This window comes from Ctenopharyngodon idella, chromosome 17 (genome assembly GCF_019924925.1).
Source record: "Ctenopharyngodon idella isolate HZGC_01 chromosome 17, HZGC01, whole genome shotgun sequence".
In the NCBI taxonomy this organism is placed as follows: Eukaryota; Metazoa; Chordata; class Actinopteri; order Cypriniformes; family Xenocyprididae; genus Ctenopharyngodon; species Ctenopharyngodon idella.
This window is the reverse complement of record NC_067236.1, coordinates 31150007-31165115: the sequence shown is the minus strand read 5'-3', so window position 1 is coordinate 31165115 and position 15109 is coordinate 31150007. Positions and strand designations below refer to the sequence as shown.

Here is a 15109-nt window from a genome sequence, read left to right as displayed (position 1 = left end):
AGAACTAATTTCTCCCCCGGGCCATGTTCCTGGTTGCATTTGCACCGGAAGTACTAACTCTGAAGCGGCCAACAGCGGCGTCTTTAAGCGCAGCATTTGCAAACGTTAAAACCCGGTGGATGGAGGATGCCGTGATCGGAGCCGTGTTTGTGTTTCGTGATAACGGAGATGGAGTGTAAACACAATTTACGCGACTGAAAGAGCAAAAAATTGGGGCTAAGAGACGAAATCTTCTATGACAACTTTCAGTATTACATATCATCGAGGCGGAGAAAAGAACAACCCTGCAGACAACAGGTAAATGCCATTATCGCTGTTTTCCATGTTCATGAAGTAAATATGTTTACACGGCTTTTTAAAAATGCCGGGTGCCGGTGTCTGACATGCGTTTGACCAATCAACGTAGACTTACGTCACCCAACTCTGAAGTAGGAGTAGTTTCCCCAAAAGAAGTTCCTCGAACTAAAATCGTTCCTAGTTCCTGCGGTGCGAGCACGGAAAAATCCGGGTACTTCAGCAAATAGTTCTAGAAACTATGAAAAGGTTCCTCTGGTGCGAAAGCCCCTTTTGTCTTCAAATCACCACTTTAGAAATCAGGTTAGTGGCTAAAACAGCTATAAATGCTCTTTTACATGCTGTATTGTTTCTTCTATTACACAAATCATATAACAATCAGTATATATAATTCTGTCCCAATACTTGATGCATTGCAGATTTAATACAATATTTATACAATCAAAATAACAAATATTTTATTTATTATTATAATAATTATTATTTATATCCCAAAAGACAAAACAACTTCAAAAGTTAACCTTGGTTCTTAATAAGGATGAACACTGTCAAATTCTTTTAAGCAATTAAGCAACATCATTAACTACTTAAAAATCACCTTATAAACAAGCCATAAATAAAATGCATGTGCACTCACAGCCAAGACTAAGACAACAGCACTTTTTAAATGAATAATTAACTAAAATTTTACTTTCCATACAAAGTAAATATGTATGTTAGAGCTGCACAATTCTGGATAAAATGAGAATCACGATTTTTTGGTTTCAAATAGAGATTGTGATTCTCCCACGATTCTGAATATACAACCAAACAAAATAACATGTAATTTACTAGAGGTTCTGACAAAATATAAATTGCTGACTCTAATTGCTGGAAAATGTTTGAATTAATTATTTAAAAAATGGTTTTGAATTAATTCAGTGACTCATTCATAAATACTTGTTTCAATGCTGGATGAATCAGTATTTTTGAACGAATCTTTTGAATGAACGATTCAATGACAAATACATTTTTTTAACAGTCAGTTGTCGCCACCTAGTGGAATTAGATGTATTTGATACAACCGTTATTTGACGTGCCAAGTTCGTTTTAAAAGGTAGTGTGCTCTAATTTGATCGCTATCGTAGACATCGGTGTTTAAATACTAACTTAAAACTTATATCTCAGTACTTCTGTGAAGGTGAATATTTGTAACACAGAAATAACTAATGTGTGATTCAAAACGGCTCTCTGGCACGAACACAGATTTGAACGTTCCGGTATGATTTTGTCAAAGGTTTAATAGACGCGGGAGAATCGTTGTCATTAATAAAGTAGGATCGCGTGGGTGCTTGAATCGAGATCGCGATCTTTTTACTATTAATCGTGCAGCTCTAAGTCCTGCAGATTCACAATGGATACATTATATAAAACATATAACTGAACCAAATATAAAATAACTGAAGAAAACATGTATTTGCTAAACGAATTAACCCAACTAATACAATTCATATTCCCATGGTTTCTCTATCCAATATTTTAAAAAATTACAAATGCAATAAAAATAGGTATTGATAATCATTATCGACAAGTACAAAAACGAAAGTATCGGTATCATACTCATTCTGGAAAAAGTGGTACCGGTGTATCCCTACTTTTAAGATAATATATTTACTAAAATTGTTTATTTAGTTGTACTTTCAGTTCTACAAATCATTTACACAATAGTTCACACAAATACACATTTTTAAAGGCTAGAACACCACACATATAATAAAAATAAATAAAACTGAAAAGGGCCTAAGGATAACTACTTATGGACTTACAAAATGTTAATTTAAAGGGTTAATTCACCCAAAAATGAAATTTCTGTCATTAATTACTTACCCTCATGTCATTCCACACCAGTAAGACCTTCCTTCATCTTCAGAACACAAATTAAGATATTTTTGATGAAATCCGATGGCTCGTGAGGCCTGCATTGAGAGCAAGTTAACTTAGACTTTCAAATGCCCAGAAAGGTACTAAAAACATATTTAAAACAGTTCATGTGAACACAATGGTTCAACCTTAATGTTATAAAGCGACGAGAATACTTATTGTGCGCAAAAAAAAAAAAAAAAAAAAAAAACTTTATTCAACAATATCTAGCACTCGTCACTGAACTAAACACTGCTTTATGAAGCTTCGAAGCTTTATGTATCTTGTTTCGAATCAGTGGTTCAGAGCGCGTATCTCAAACCGTGAAGTGTATCACGTGATTTCAGTAAACGAGGCTTCATTGTGTCATAAGCGTTTCGAAATTTCAATGGTTCACGTGATACTGGCAGTGCTCCAAACCACTGATACGAAACAAAAGATTCGTAAAGCTTCGAAGCTTCATAAAGCAGTGTTTAGTTCAGTGTTTAGAGTGCTAGATATTGTTGAATAAAGTCGTTATTATTTATTTATTTTTTTGCGCACAAAAAGTATTCTCATCGCTTCATAACATTAAGGTTGAACCACTGTGTTCACATGAACTGTTTTAAATATGTTTTTAGCACCTTTCTGGGCGTTTGAAAGTCTAAGTTAACTTGCTCTCAATGCACGCCTCACGAGCCATTGGATTTTATCAACAAAAAAAAAAATCTTCATTTGTGTTCTGAAAATGAACGAAGGTCTAACAGATGTAGAACGACATGAGGGTGAGTAATAAATTACTGAATTTTAATTTTTGGGTGAACTAACCCTTTAAATGTTTAATAGTATTCCACATATACCAGATATGTTATGATCACAATATCTTACAAAGGGTTTTTTCTTCTTTCAGTCTAATAGTAAGAGGTAGAGATTTTCTGTTTTAAACCCTAATTACAAGTAAACATTGTAAATGAACTTATGTAAAAACCACATTATATTTAAGATACAATTTAGTTGCATCATCTAATCGTTCACATGGGTCATTGAAGCTTGGATCCTGATGACTGCCGCTTGTGGTATGAATAAAAAAATAAAACTGTTAAACTGCAAGAATACACATAATAATACAGAGAGCACATTCTCTTATAACCTGACACCTGATCAGAAGCACCTGCAGCCCAAGAATGATCCAGTTTATTCACATGTGGCTTTAAGTAATATGTATTTTAGCATTGGAGTATTATACTATAATTTGTACAAAAAATATTACATGATTTATTTACTAGGTTTTAGTATTTACTTGGTTTTAGTTTCAGTTCTACAAAACATTTCACAGTGTTTAAACAACAGTTCACACAAATACAGTTTAAAAGGTTAGAAGGCCACACATATTATAGAAATAAGTTATAAAAACAAAAAAGGCCTTTAGATAAAGTTGAGCTGCAATGATATCTTCATTTGAAGGGTTCAGATGCAAAAACCTCTAAGTCCATCTATCGTTTTCTTTTAAATGAGCATTTTTTTTAATCAGGCTTCTATGTTTAGGTTCAGTCATTTCACTTTAATGGCAATGAAAAGGTTGTTAGTCAGTTATTGAAATGCCATATTTTCAAAAATGTCACTTTAGTCAATTCATTGGTATTTAACAAATTTGACTGTCTTTAGCTGCAAATCCAGCTAAGTCCACCTCTTTGGACAACAAGACATAGGAAACATCTGTTTCTGTCAGTTTTACAGCAGCAAAAGGAACACTGGCACTGACAGGATTTTGTGAGCAGCAAGTAAAGACAACACTGTAACGATGGACAAAACATGATAAAAACTTGGAGCTCAGCAATCGAAAGCCGGCTCATACGCACACCGTCATTCACCTTCTGACTGGTTCTTCTGTGGACTTAGAGGCTTTTGCTGACAAAGGGAAGTGGCGTTTAGCGGTTTCTGCCAATGAACCGGTATTTTTGAATGGGCTGACACTGGGATTTAGTGGATTTAAAGTGAAAGCATTCGCTCAATGTCATTATGTCATTTTTTTTAAAGAGGTGGCGTTTAGCAGCTTTTGAATCTGAACTCTTCTTTTACTGACACACGATTAATTTACATTTAGTCCACATACAACACATGTATTATGACCACATAGCTTAGGGTTTTTTGACTTGTCTTTTAATCTAGAGGGAGTGATTTCTTTTCAAAGTTGCCTCTTTTGACAACTTCGTGTTTATGTAACATGTTACATCAAATCCTAACCATCACCAAAAGGCGCTGGAACCCTGTTTTTTTACTAATTGTAAAAATCAGTAAAAGTGTTTGTACTGATTGTCTTTAGGGCAGTTTTTACAGTTGTAAATCCTCAAGTTCGGTAGGATGGTCCCAATTGTGCACTACAAACACACCTGTCCAACACTAAGTGGCATTATAATAAGGAAAATTGCTTTTTTTAATTATACCTTTGGAACCCTGAATACCAAATTCTTTTCCACAGAATCCTTGCGATAAACCCAACAAAATGTATATCTCTGATTTCATTTCAGCCAATAAAATTCAGACCTACTTTTTCTAACTCCTCCTATGCCATTAGTCTGATCTTCTCCAAAACAGGCAGTCTTTTGCTGTTTGATTAACAATAAAAAAAATATTAAAAAAAACAGACAGCAGCAGAAATATTAGGCTGCTACCACTTTAAGTCATAATACATGGACCCAACTGATACTGATACATACATGATTTATTTCTCAACTGTTTACGTTCACTTAAGACATAACCGACTGTGTTTACTAGGATACTCACCAAGAATGGCATTTTGACATAACTTTGAATTAAATTGTCTGTTTAAGTGCAAAAAGTCGTGAAAGAGAGCTCAAAATTGTCTGTCTTTTAGCAATGATTATTTATATGAATTATTTTATATGATTTATATAATTTTTAATCCATTACACGAGCATTTCTAGTTTAACAACTATTATTAAGCATTTGGTTTAAATTAATATAATTATTTACAGATAAATATAATATAAATAAGGTTTGGAATCGATAGATAAAGCTTTAAAAATTACTACATATGTGTGAGCTTACATGCTTCCATAGTAGGAAAAAAATACTATAGATGTCAATGGCTACCATTAACTGTTTGGCTACAAACATTCTTCAAAATGTCTTTTGTGTTCAACAGAACAAAGAAACTCATACAGGTTTGAAACAAAATAAGGTGAGTAAATTATGACAGAATTTTTTAAGTCTGGGTGAACTTGCACTTTAAGACATTTAAGACTTTATTACCTTAAATTTGACAACTAATTTTAAGACTCCATTTTAATTCTAAAGGCAGCAGAATAACAGAAGTGTCCTAACGACTAGAGATACAACAAAATCAATCATAAATCATCGGGGCATGTGGGCAGGCGTGCACAATCATGAGGGTGTGTGGGCAGGCGCTGCCTCTCTCTGCAAGCATTCTGTTGAGTTGCACTTGCAATGAAATTATTTTATCATTATTCAAAATACATACTCAGGGACTGAAATACACTTGTTTGTTCACATGAGGAAAATTATCCATTGTCTTTCATTCTGGCTGTTAAAGTCATGCAAAATGATATTCAAACTCAAATTAAAGTACTGTGCAAACAGGGCTGTCACAGTGAAGGAATTTCTCTTGCGGTGATTTTGAGTGGCTCAATATCACCATATTGCCGTTTTCTTTTGCAATTTTTGCTTTATTAATAAGTGTTACTATGTAGCCAGCAGGCACAAAGACGAAAAAGATAAAAAACAAAACAGGCTTTACTAATAATTAGGGGTGTGACGAGACAGTTAGCTCACGAGACGAAACGCAAGATTGAGTTCACGAGAATGAGACGAGATGAGATTTTTACACAGTATTTTTAAGAAATCCTCAATGACAAAATAGAGAAAACTAGAAAAATAGTCAGGTGCATTTGAAATGTTTAAACTAATCACCTTGTAACGAATGTCATTTCAGTTCTACTACCTGAACTACTACTACTCAGTTCTATCTACTGAGTATGAATTATTATATGCAGTAAAATACAATACTCAAGTACTGTAAAAGGTTTTGCCACAAACTCAACTGATTGGCTTCCCTCTTGTATGATTTCATTTGAGTCTCTTCAGACCTTAGAACTGTACATGATTTATGAGCTTCTACAACTTTTGACCTCCTAACTGAACTCCCTGAAATAATAACAGTATAATTAAAAATGAATAACAGTTTTCTCTTATTAAGTGCAAACACTCGCATTCTACTTTAGATTTCGCGATCACGCGTACCCAATGAATAGGGAGCAGCGGTGCTGAGCGCGCATTCTACGAGATAAGACATTTGTTAGACGCTTAGTCTCTGTTGTGCAACAAATAATCCGCCATGGTCTTGTCAGTCATCTCGCCTTACTCTTGTCACGTGTTCAGTGAACAGTAAATAAAAGCCTAAATTCAATCTGCTCATTATATAAAACAATCGTATCTCTTCAGAAAGTTTGGCCTAAACCACTCAATTCATATGGATTAGTGAAGTGTAAAACAAGGGCAAAGTCTTTTGAAAAAAAGAAAGGAAAACATGAACATCACGGTTCTGTCTGTATTTCACACAGCACAATGTGTGAGGGCTCGTGCTCTTCAGAAACAATCACAGAATATGACAGAGCTCATGTTTTAAAGTAAAACACACTGGAATGAATAATTCACTGAAAAAGTAACTTAAGTCATTACACGGTCATTACATAAGCGCTGTTTTTTTACATTAGCACTGCCATTAGCTTGCTCACACGGCATCAATACAAAATGCATGGTTTTGGTAAGCGCTTTGTAACCTGTTTCCACATCAGTTTTTCTAAGAGACATAATTCATCTGCAAATGACACCACAGATCCAGATTGCTGCACAAATGCAAATTCGTACAGATGGACTGCAAAGAACGATACTCGTTGATACACTAAACCATGATAACAGACAGTGGTATGTCGTTTTCAAATGATTAACATTATACAAACTGCTAAAACCTTAAGAAGTTTCAAAAGACAAAACAGTGAAACTTCTAATATTAATTCCAACAATTCTAAACTATGTTATTTTTATTTTTTTTATATCCTACAATATCTCATCTGACAGCAGTTACTGAATCAGGACAAAGCATTTTTCAGACACAATTTACTTAAAATGCATCTGACAGAAGAGTCAACAGCATTCACGCACGTCTTTCAAAATAAAAGTCTGTAATAATAAAAGTCTAAAAGTTGTTGGCTATTTAGCTACACATTCTGCTACCCCCTCAAAATGGTCTTAGAAAGACTGCTTTATTGTGCTGTGGCCAAAAACGCAGCTGTATTTTAATAAGGGGACAGTTTAAAATTGAATTAAAATTTTTTTTGATTTTACTGTAAAGAAAAAACATTAATCCACATCTTCCACAAGATTCTCCTTAAAACTGTGTGCTAATTCAAGACACCTTCAGGTTACATTTTTTCAAACTCCATTGATATGCATTTTAAACAATGTTTAAAAAAAAGAAAAGAAAAAAAAAAAAGAGACACTGACCGAGGTTCTCAGTGCAACACAGACCCGACAAATCAATAATGAGATTCACTTTTGTCTACGTTCATGATCAAACGAGTCACTACAACCTTCTTACTAAGGCTAATACTTATATATACAGACACGCACGCACACACACACACACTGTTGTCCAGTAGAATTTAGTAAAAAATAAAAAATAAAAAAAAAATAAAAAAAGTTCACTTTTGTGATGCCCTCCAAAAACAAGTTCACAGAAAGGAAACCGAGACGGCTAAAAGCGAATCGCATCCTGTTTGTTGTCTTTTGTTTTACAAAAGCCCAACGTTTTGTTTTTATTGTGAGTGTACACAGATAAAAGTAAACCCTTTACAGCAGGGTTCCTGGAAGACCACTGCCCTGCAGAGTTTAGCTCAAACCCTGATCAAACTCACCTACCTGTGATTTTCTAGTGATCCTGAAGACCTTGATTAGCTTGCTCAGGTGTGTTTGATCAGGGTTGGAGCTAAACTCTGTAAGGCATTGGCCCTCCAGGGCAAGATTTGAGGAGCCCTACGTTACAGTTTCAAATGATGGCTTACTCCAGGGGTGTCCAATCCTGCTCCTGGAGGGCCACTGCCCTGCAGAGTTTAGCTCCAACCCCAATTAAAAACACCTGAACCAACTAATCAAGGTCTAACTAGGGATACTAGAAACTTCCAGGCATATGTGTTGAGGCAAGTTGGAGATAAACTCTACAGGACAGTGGCCCTCCAGGACTGAGTTTGGACACCCCTGGCTTACTTTTATCTGTATGACCATTTATGTTCTAGCATTGCTAACTTGACATCGCATTCTGTTCATTATAAATATAAAATACAGTCAACCAAACATATAACAAGTTACACTGCTCAATTTAAATCTGTACTACAATCTGTGCCGTTCAGTGTGTCCACCGCCCCACTGTGGTGTTACGCCAAACACATTTTTGCGCATATGAAGGATGATGTTTTATGTGAATATTGTACAAAGCATAGTTTACATAATAAATAATAGTTAGCATCCAAGTACATTGCATGCCGAATGAGCGAGGTTGTCTACGTGAGCCTAAAGCCGGTTTCAGTTTCACTTATTTTTGATTCTCGATCTGTTCTGAATACCGTTAAATTGAAAGGATTTATTATGGAGTGAGGGGAACTAAAATGGCCTATAGCTATGTTTATTATGTTTGTAAACATTTCTCTTTACTTACCGGTATTTTAGATTAATGTAATAATAAAAAGCGATTTGACCGCACATTAATTGGGTTTTTCTTTTCTCTCAAAAACCCAATTTTATATGTATAGCATTTTTTTTTTAACCATGCAGCAACCGTTTTCAAAAAATCTTGAAAAATTACTTTCTAAACCGTTAACCGAAGAATTCTGACACATTCATACTGTCGGTTAACCAGTTAATTATGAGCATCCCTAATTCAGCTTGAACAGTGACATAGTTAATTAATGACCTTTTGGGGGGCTTTGTACATTTTCTTTAAGCAATGTTATAACCCAGAGTAAATATTTTGCCTCTGGAAAGGTCTATCATTTTTGTGTCATTCTAACACCAACATTCACTGTTCCATTTATGTCCATTAATTTTATTTTCATAGCTTCAAGTCTTTTTTTTTAAATTAACACGATGGTTTTATTGGTTTGTGCACTGTACAAGTCATAAATAAAGATGTGTTTGGGATAAATCCAAGATCAAAAATGTGAAGAGTGCAATTAGTTGAGGGACTCCATGCAAACTTGGCCTTCATGTCATGTTACCTTGTTATTAAACTTACCTTTATAGCTTTTATTGCAGATTTTGTAATCTGGGTCATCTTTGCTTTGGAGATAGGTGGTTTGTATTCATTCAGTGAGTACAGCTGAAAAACAGCAACAACAAAAATTGTGATTTAACATTCTTTAATGCAAGTTATTCATTCATTCTAATGTGATCTGCTGGATGCCTTTCATGTATATTTGTAGTTAGTAATTCACTTGTTTTTTTTTTTTGGTTTTTTTAAAGGCACACTATGTAGTTTTTCTAATGAGAGATGAGTGCGACACACAGCTCAAGAGCAGCAGAGCTTTTATTATGCCACAGTCGCTGCTTCCGCTTCTTCCGGTCATGAGTATGAGGTAACACAGCACTGTTTATCATATTAGATACATTTGTGTGTGTTGAAAATGATGTTATAACATTACTCTGTGCGTTCGCTCGGCGACTGCTATGAGACACTTGTTGCACACTGCAGTTAGCTAGATCGATTAGTCATGGTAAAACATGGTACTCGCGGTAAATCAAGAAAACGAGATTTAAACATTAAGACTTACTGTGTTGAGCTATATAATAATGATGAGTTTTCGGTCTATAAATGTATCCAAACAGTTGTTCCCTTGTCTGATAAAACATATATATTAAAGCGTCTTTGGTATTTCCATGGTTTCTACAAAATAAAAACGGAAATCAAGGGTAACGCAGATATGATGTCATTGATAGGTGATGCATGGACACGGTCCGTGTCCTATGTAAAAATGACTTATTTCTCTGGATTTAAACATTCTTGGAAACATCTAGGATAATGTAAGTACACAAGTCAATAAATATATAGCCCTGTTCTAGTGGTCTTTGGATATTTTAATCCAAAAATCTTACATATTGTGCCTTTAATAAAACAAAATCTAACAAGAACAAAAGAAATATACATTTTGGTTTGTTGCTATTACGTTGTTACTACAATATGCATTATGGTAATGCTGCAATCTTGTGCAATAAAATCACATTGTCCTCTTTCAGACAGTCTTTTTTATTTGCAACTCTTTATATTTTTCTCTAAATGTATGAGGTTTACACTGCTAAACCATAAAAAAAAAAACATACAGCTCATTGGGTCATTATAATTCCCCATTTCAAATATATATAAACTAGCCCACGAGAATGAAAATCCACACAGAAAACACGAACTATTTAATAATGATATAATATCACTGAACTAGCTCAGAGAAAAGTGAAGTCTATCATAAAACTAAGACATAGCCGGTTTAGGGTATGTTGACTAGCGCGGCTAATCGTGTGCAGCTAACTGTTAGCAATTCAGTTTTAAAAACAAAGGCAGTTTCTCAAAAACTATTGAGGCGACCTACAATATCTTTGGGCATCACATGCCTTTTCCGGGGTTACAGCATTTCTGTACTGATTTGAAACGCGCCGGTTATGCCGAAAAACGCTGTTAACTTGGAGCGGGCCTGTGATGCCCTGAGCGTTGTCTAGGTAAGCTGCTCACCAGCACTTACATGAAGCGGAAACAGCAGCGTTTATATTACCAGGACTTCATAAATATGATTAAATATATTTAGACTGCAGATAAGTAAATGCATACACATTACTTTTAGCTGCCGGACTTTTTTTTTTGTCAACATGCTTTCTACTAAGGTGGCGGAAAAAACGCCAAGCACTGCACTAATGTGAAGTTATTGTGTTTACTCTTTCAGTTTTCAAAATGCACGCAAAGAATCTAACATACCTATCAGACTTATAAAGATTAAATGTCGGAATTATGTAAGAAATATATGGCCTGCACCATGAAACCGGCTTGATGACAACAGCGGCCTACACTCGAGTTTATCGTGTCTACATTCATACAAATGAATATCATACAAACCTCGCCGTTAAACGCCTTGACGGCCTCCATTTTAGATATTTGAAACTGTTCTTTCAAACAGATCAAAAACCTTAAGCCTCTTCGTCCTTACAACCGGTCTGACGCATGCATGTCCTGAAGTTAGCGGTGGTCGAGATGGAGGAGGGCGCTAATATGGCTGACAACGCGAAGACAAACACAGACCGAATCATCTCTGAGTCGACTCCTCCAGGGAGAGATTCAAGATTCGGTGTGTTGGGGAAATGAACAATGCCCTGTGAATGATCTCAAAGGTGCCCAAACTGAAGGACCAAAAATCAAACTTGATTGAGAGAGTTTAATATTATTATATCTAACTATATGTAATTAAAGTCACCACACTGTAAAAAAAAATATATATATATATTTTCATGATTTGTTATCACATTTTTTTTTCCTTTGTCTAATCAATTTAGATAATTAATGTTGTTCAGATAACATAATATTTTGAGTTTCTATTTATTAAACCAATCTCCTACATTGTATTAACTCAAATTTTTAATTTCAATGAACTCAAAATTTCAAGGCAACCAGGTAACTTACTTTTTTAAGTTAAGCCAACAATATTTCTTACAGTGCATGAAATCAAAATGGACAATTGTTATATTTATGGAATATTGCAGTGTTTATTATAAATAATTTATCCCTGCACATCATTATTTTTTATAACATTCATGTGCCCTCATATTCTTTAATCAAAATATCTTTCCTTCCCCATTGCAACAAAATCTCTTCTCTTGCCTGATGACACGTTCACTGGCTTGAGGGCGGGACTCTCTCCTCCAGCAACCTGTCACTTACATGGGATCACAACAATAGCAAACAACATTGATCCAACCAATTCCCGATGGACAAAACCAAGTCCCACCTCGAGAAGCTGTTTCCCTCGCATATACATCACAATGGGGAAGACAAGCTAATCACAACTCAAAAATGTACATTTTAAATCAAATTCATACTACATTTCAATGCCAAAATAAATTAAAAAAATAATCACATCTCTCTGTGTGCACTTTGTGTGTATGCACACAGAAAACAGCGTGTGTACTGAATTGAGTTTCTTTCGTGTATTCTTGCATAGTTTAAAATGTTTGAATGAAGAAGACTGCGGTCACGTTCTAATACTGCTTTCTAGTTTCTAAATAACAAGTGGAATTTTGATACCAAGCAGCCAAAATCCATGATCTCCCTCAAAATCTGGAGCTAAATTGAACATAGCACCAATTTTGCAATCGGCCGTTATTTGGCATGGGGCCAGGGTGGGCCAAGCTCCTGATTGGGTGGGCCAGTCAAGTTCTTCCACACCAAACTCATCTAACCGTGTCTTTATATACCTTGCTTTGTGCACTCGGTCACAGTCAAGCTGGAATAGAAAAGGGCCTTCCCCAAACTGTTCCCACAAAGTTGGAAGCATAGCATTGTCCGAAATGTCTTGGTATGCTGAAGCATTAAGATTTCCCTTCACTGGAAGAATAAGGGGCCTCCCCCAACCACTGAAAACAGCCCTATACTATTATCCCTCCTCTACCAAACTTTACAGTTGGCACAATGTAGTCAGGCAACGTTCTCCTGGCATCTGCCAAACCTAAGACTCACCCATCAGACTGGCAAACACAGAAGAATGATTTGTCACTCCACAAAACACGTTTCCACTGCTCCAGAGTCCAGTGTAGGGTGCTTTACACCACTCCATCTGATGCTTGACATTGTACTTGGAAATGTAAGGCTTGCATGCAGCTGCTCGGCCATGGAAATCTATTCCATGAAGCTCCCGCCACACAGTTTTTGTGCTGATATTAACGCAACTGGATGCTTGCAACTCTTTGGCTAGGAATCAGCAGAGCATTTGTGACTTCTGCACACCATGTGCCTCAACACTCGGTGACTCTGCTCTGTGACTTTACGTCGTCTTCTGTTTTGTGGCTAAGTTGCTGCTATTCCTAAACGCTTCCACTTTCTAATAATACCACTTACAGTTGACCGGGATGAAATTTCAAGGACTAATTTATTGCAAAGGTGACATCCTATCACAGTGTACCACCCTTGAATTCATTGAGCTCTTCATAATTACCCTTCCCTCCCCACACAAATGTTTGTAAATGCAGACTGCATGGCTAGGTGCTTGATTTTATACATCTGTGGCAGTGGCAACAGGTCTGAATGAAACACGTGAATTAAATAATTAAGAGGTATGTCCCAATAATTCACATTGCTGTACTTTTGAAACTGTGGCAGTATCCAAAAGCTTAAAAATACTGCCTTCAGAGGACGCAATCCAAGGTAGGAAGGCATCAAGGTACATCCCCTGCAAGTTACTCCTACTACAACAAGTTACGCCTTCCGCAAAGAAACAAGCATGGATGTCATTGACTAAAACAATCTTTTGAATTAAATTATTTTATGTTTTATGCATGAAAGGTTTGTAAGGTTAACTTATATTGTTTTCAAATCTTATGAAGTATGAAATCACAGCTATTAGTAAAACATAGAATAAATAAATTATATAATAATCAAATTAATACAGACTCATGGTCATTATAGCTGAAAACCTACCCCCAACCCTAAACCTTACCCTAACCCTACCCCTTCCATAAAATTAAAATTTACTGTAGAGTTTCATAATTAAAATTCTTTCAAATCTGAGGAAAACAAAGAGGCTGACTTACATTTCATATGATCTGTGTGACTTTTCACTAGGTGGTGATAGTGAAGCTTAAAAGCGAGGAAAGTGAAGTACTAGTAAGGACATCAGCGATTACAGAGGGAGGGGCTTTGTTGACATCCCGAATGGCTGTTTCCCTGTAGGGCACACTTGTAGTAGGGGGTGCAATTTGTAGGGCCATGGTTTGTAGATGACCATATGCATGGAATGTTCTTAAAGGGTTAGTTCACCCAAACATGAAATATCTGTCATTAAATAAAATTCTGCCGTTCCAAACCCGTAAGACCTTTGTTCATCTTTGGAACACAAATTAAGATATTTTTGATGAAATCCAAAAGCTTTCTGACTCCTCCATAGACAGCAATTTAACCACTACTTTCAAGGTCCAGAAAGGTACTAAAGACATTGTTAAAATAGTCCACGTGACTGCAGTGGTTCAACCTTAATGTTATGGAGCAAAGAGAATACTTTTTGTGCACAAAAATAACGACTTTATTCAACAATATCTTCTCTTCTGTGTCAGAACGCCAACGCATGCGTGTGATGCTGATGCAGGAGCCGGCCAGTAATGAGTCGGCGTTCTGACGTAGAACCTGGAAGAACTGAAAGTAAATAGCGCACCACCTGACTTCACACCACACAGGACACAACTGCTGGTTACTGGAGAAGCAGAACAGTGTATTTCTGGAAGTTCAGTAAATTAATTTTACAATAATATAATAAGAATCATAAGAATACTACAACTACTGCTAACAGGCTCTATACTCGCCGCCCTATATATAAATAATATTAAAATAAAACACTTACTAAAAAAGATTCAATATTTCAAATGTTTATCTGAATTTTACAAAAGGTTTGTGAAGCTCTGGTTTAGTGTAAGTTGAGGAGACGAGCGGTTACAGAAGAACGTGTAGCGCTTAGTGTTGCTGTAGAGAGAAAGAAGATCTCGATCGCCCTCTGGAGGAGAAAGGAGGAATGACGAGGCTGAGCTGTCCCTTGCCGCACTTAAAGCAGAGAGAGAAAGCAAAATGTAAGAAAATAAATGAAGCAATGGATTTGAAAGAATA

At 35.8% G+C, this 15109-nt stretch overlaps 1 protein-coding gene across 3 annotated transcripts in view; it reads right to left on the bottom strand.

Annotated features, from left to right (window-relative positions):
• scaf8 (SR-related CTD-associated factor 8) overlaps positions 1-11558 on the bottom strand; it is a 46908-nt gene extending 35350 nt beyond the window's left edge. Inside the window, exons 1-2 of one of the 3 annotated variants that reach the window (XM_051868117.1) lie at positions 11363-11558; positions 9500-9583 (exon numbers count right to left, since the gene is read on the bottom strand). In XM_051868117.1, the coding sequence (XP_051724077.1) occupies positions 9500-9583; positions 11363-11392 (114 nt within the window). In that variant the 5' untranslated portion in view covers positions 11393-11558. The remainder of the gene's footprint in view (positions 1-9499; positions 9584-11362) is intronic. The other 2 variants (XM_051868118.1, XM_051868119.1) reach the window with 2 other exon arrangements.
• Between the last annotated feature and the right edge of the window lie 3551 nt (positions 11559-15109).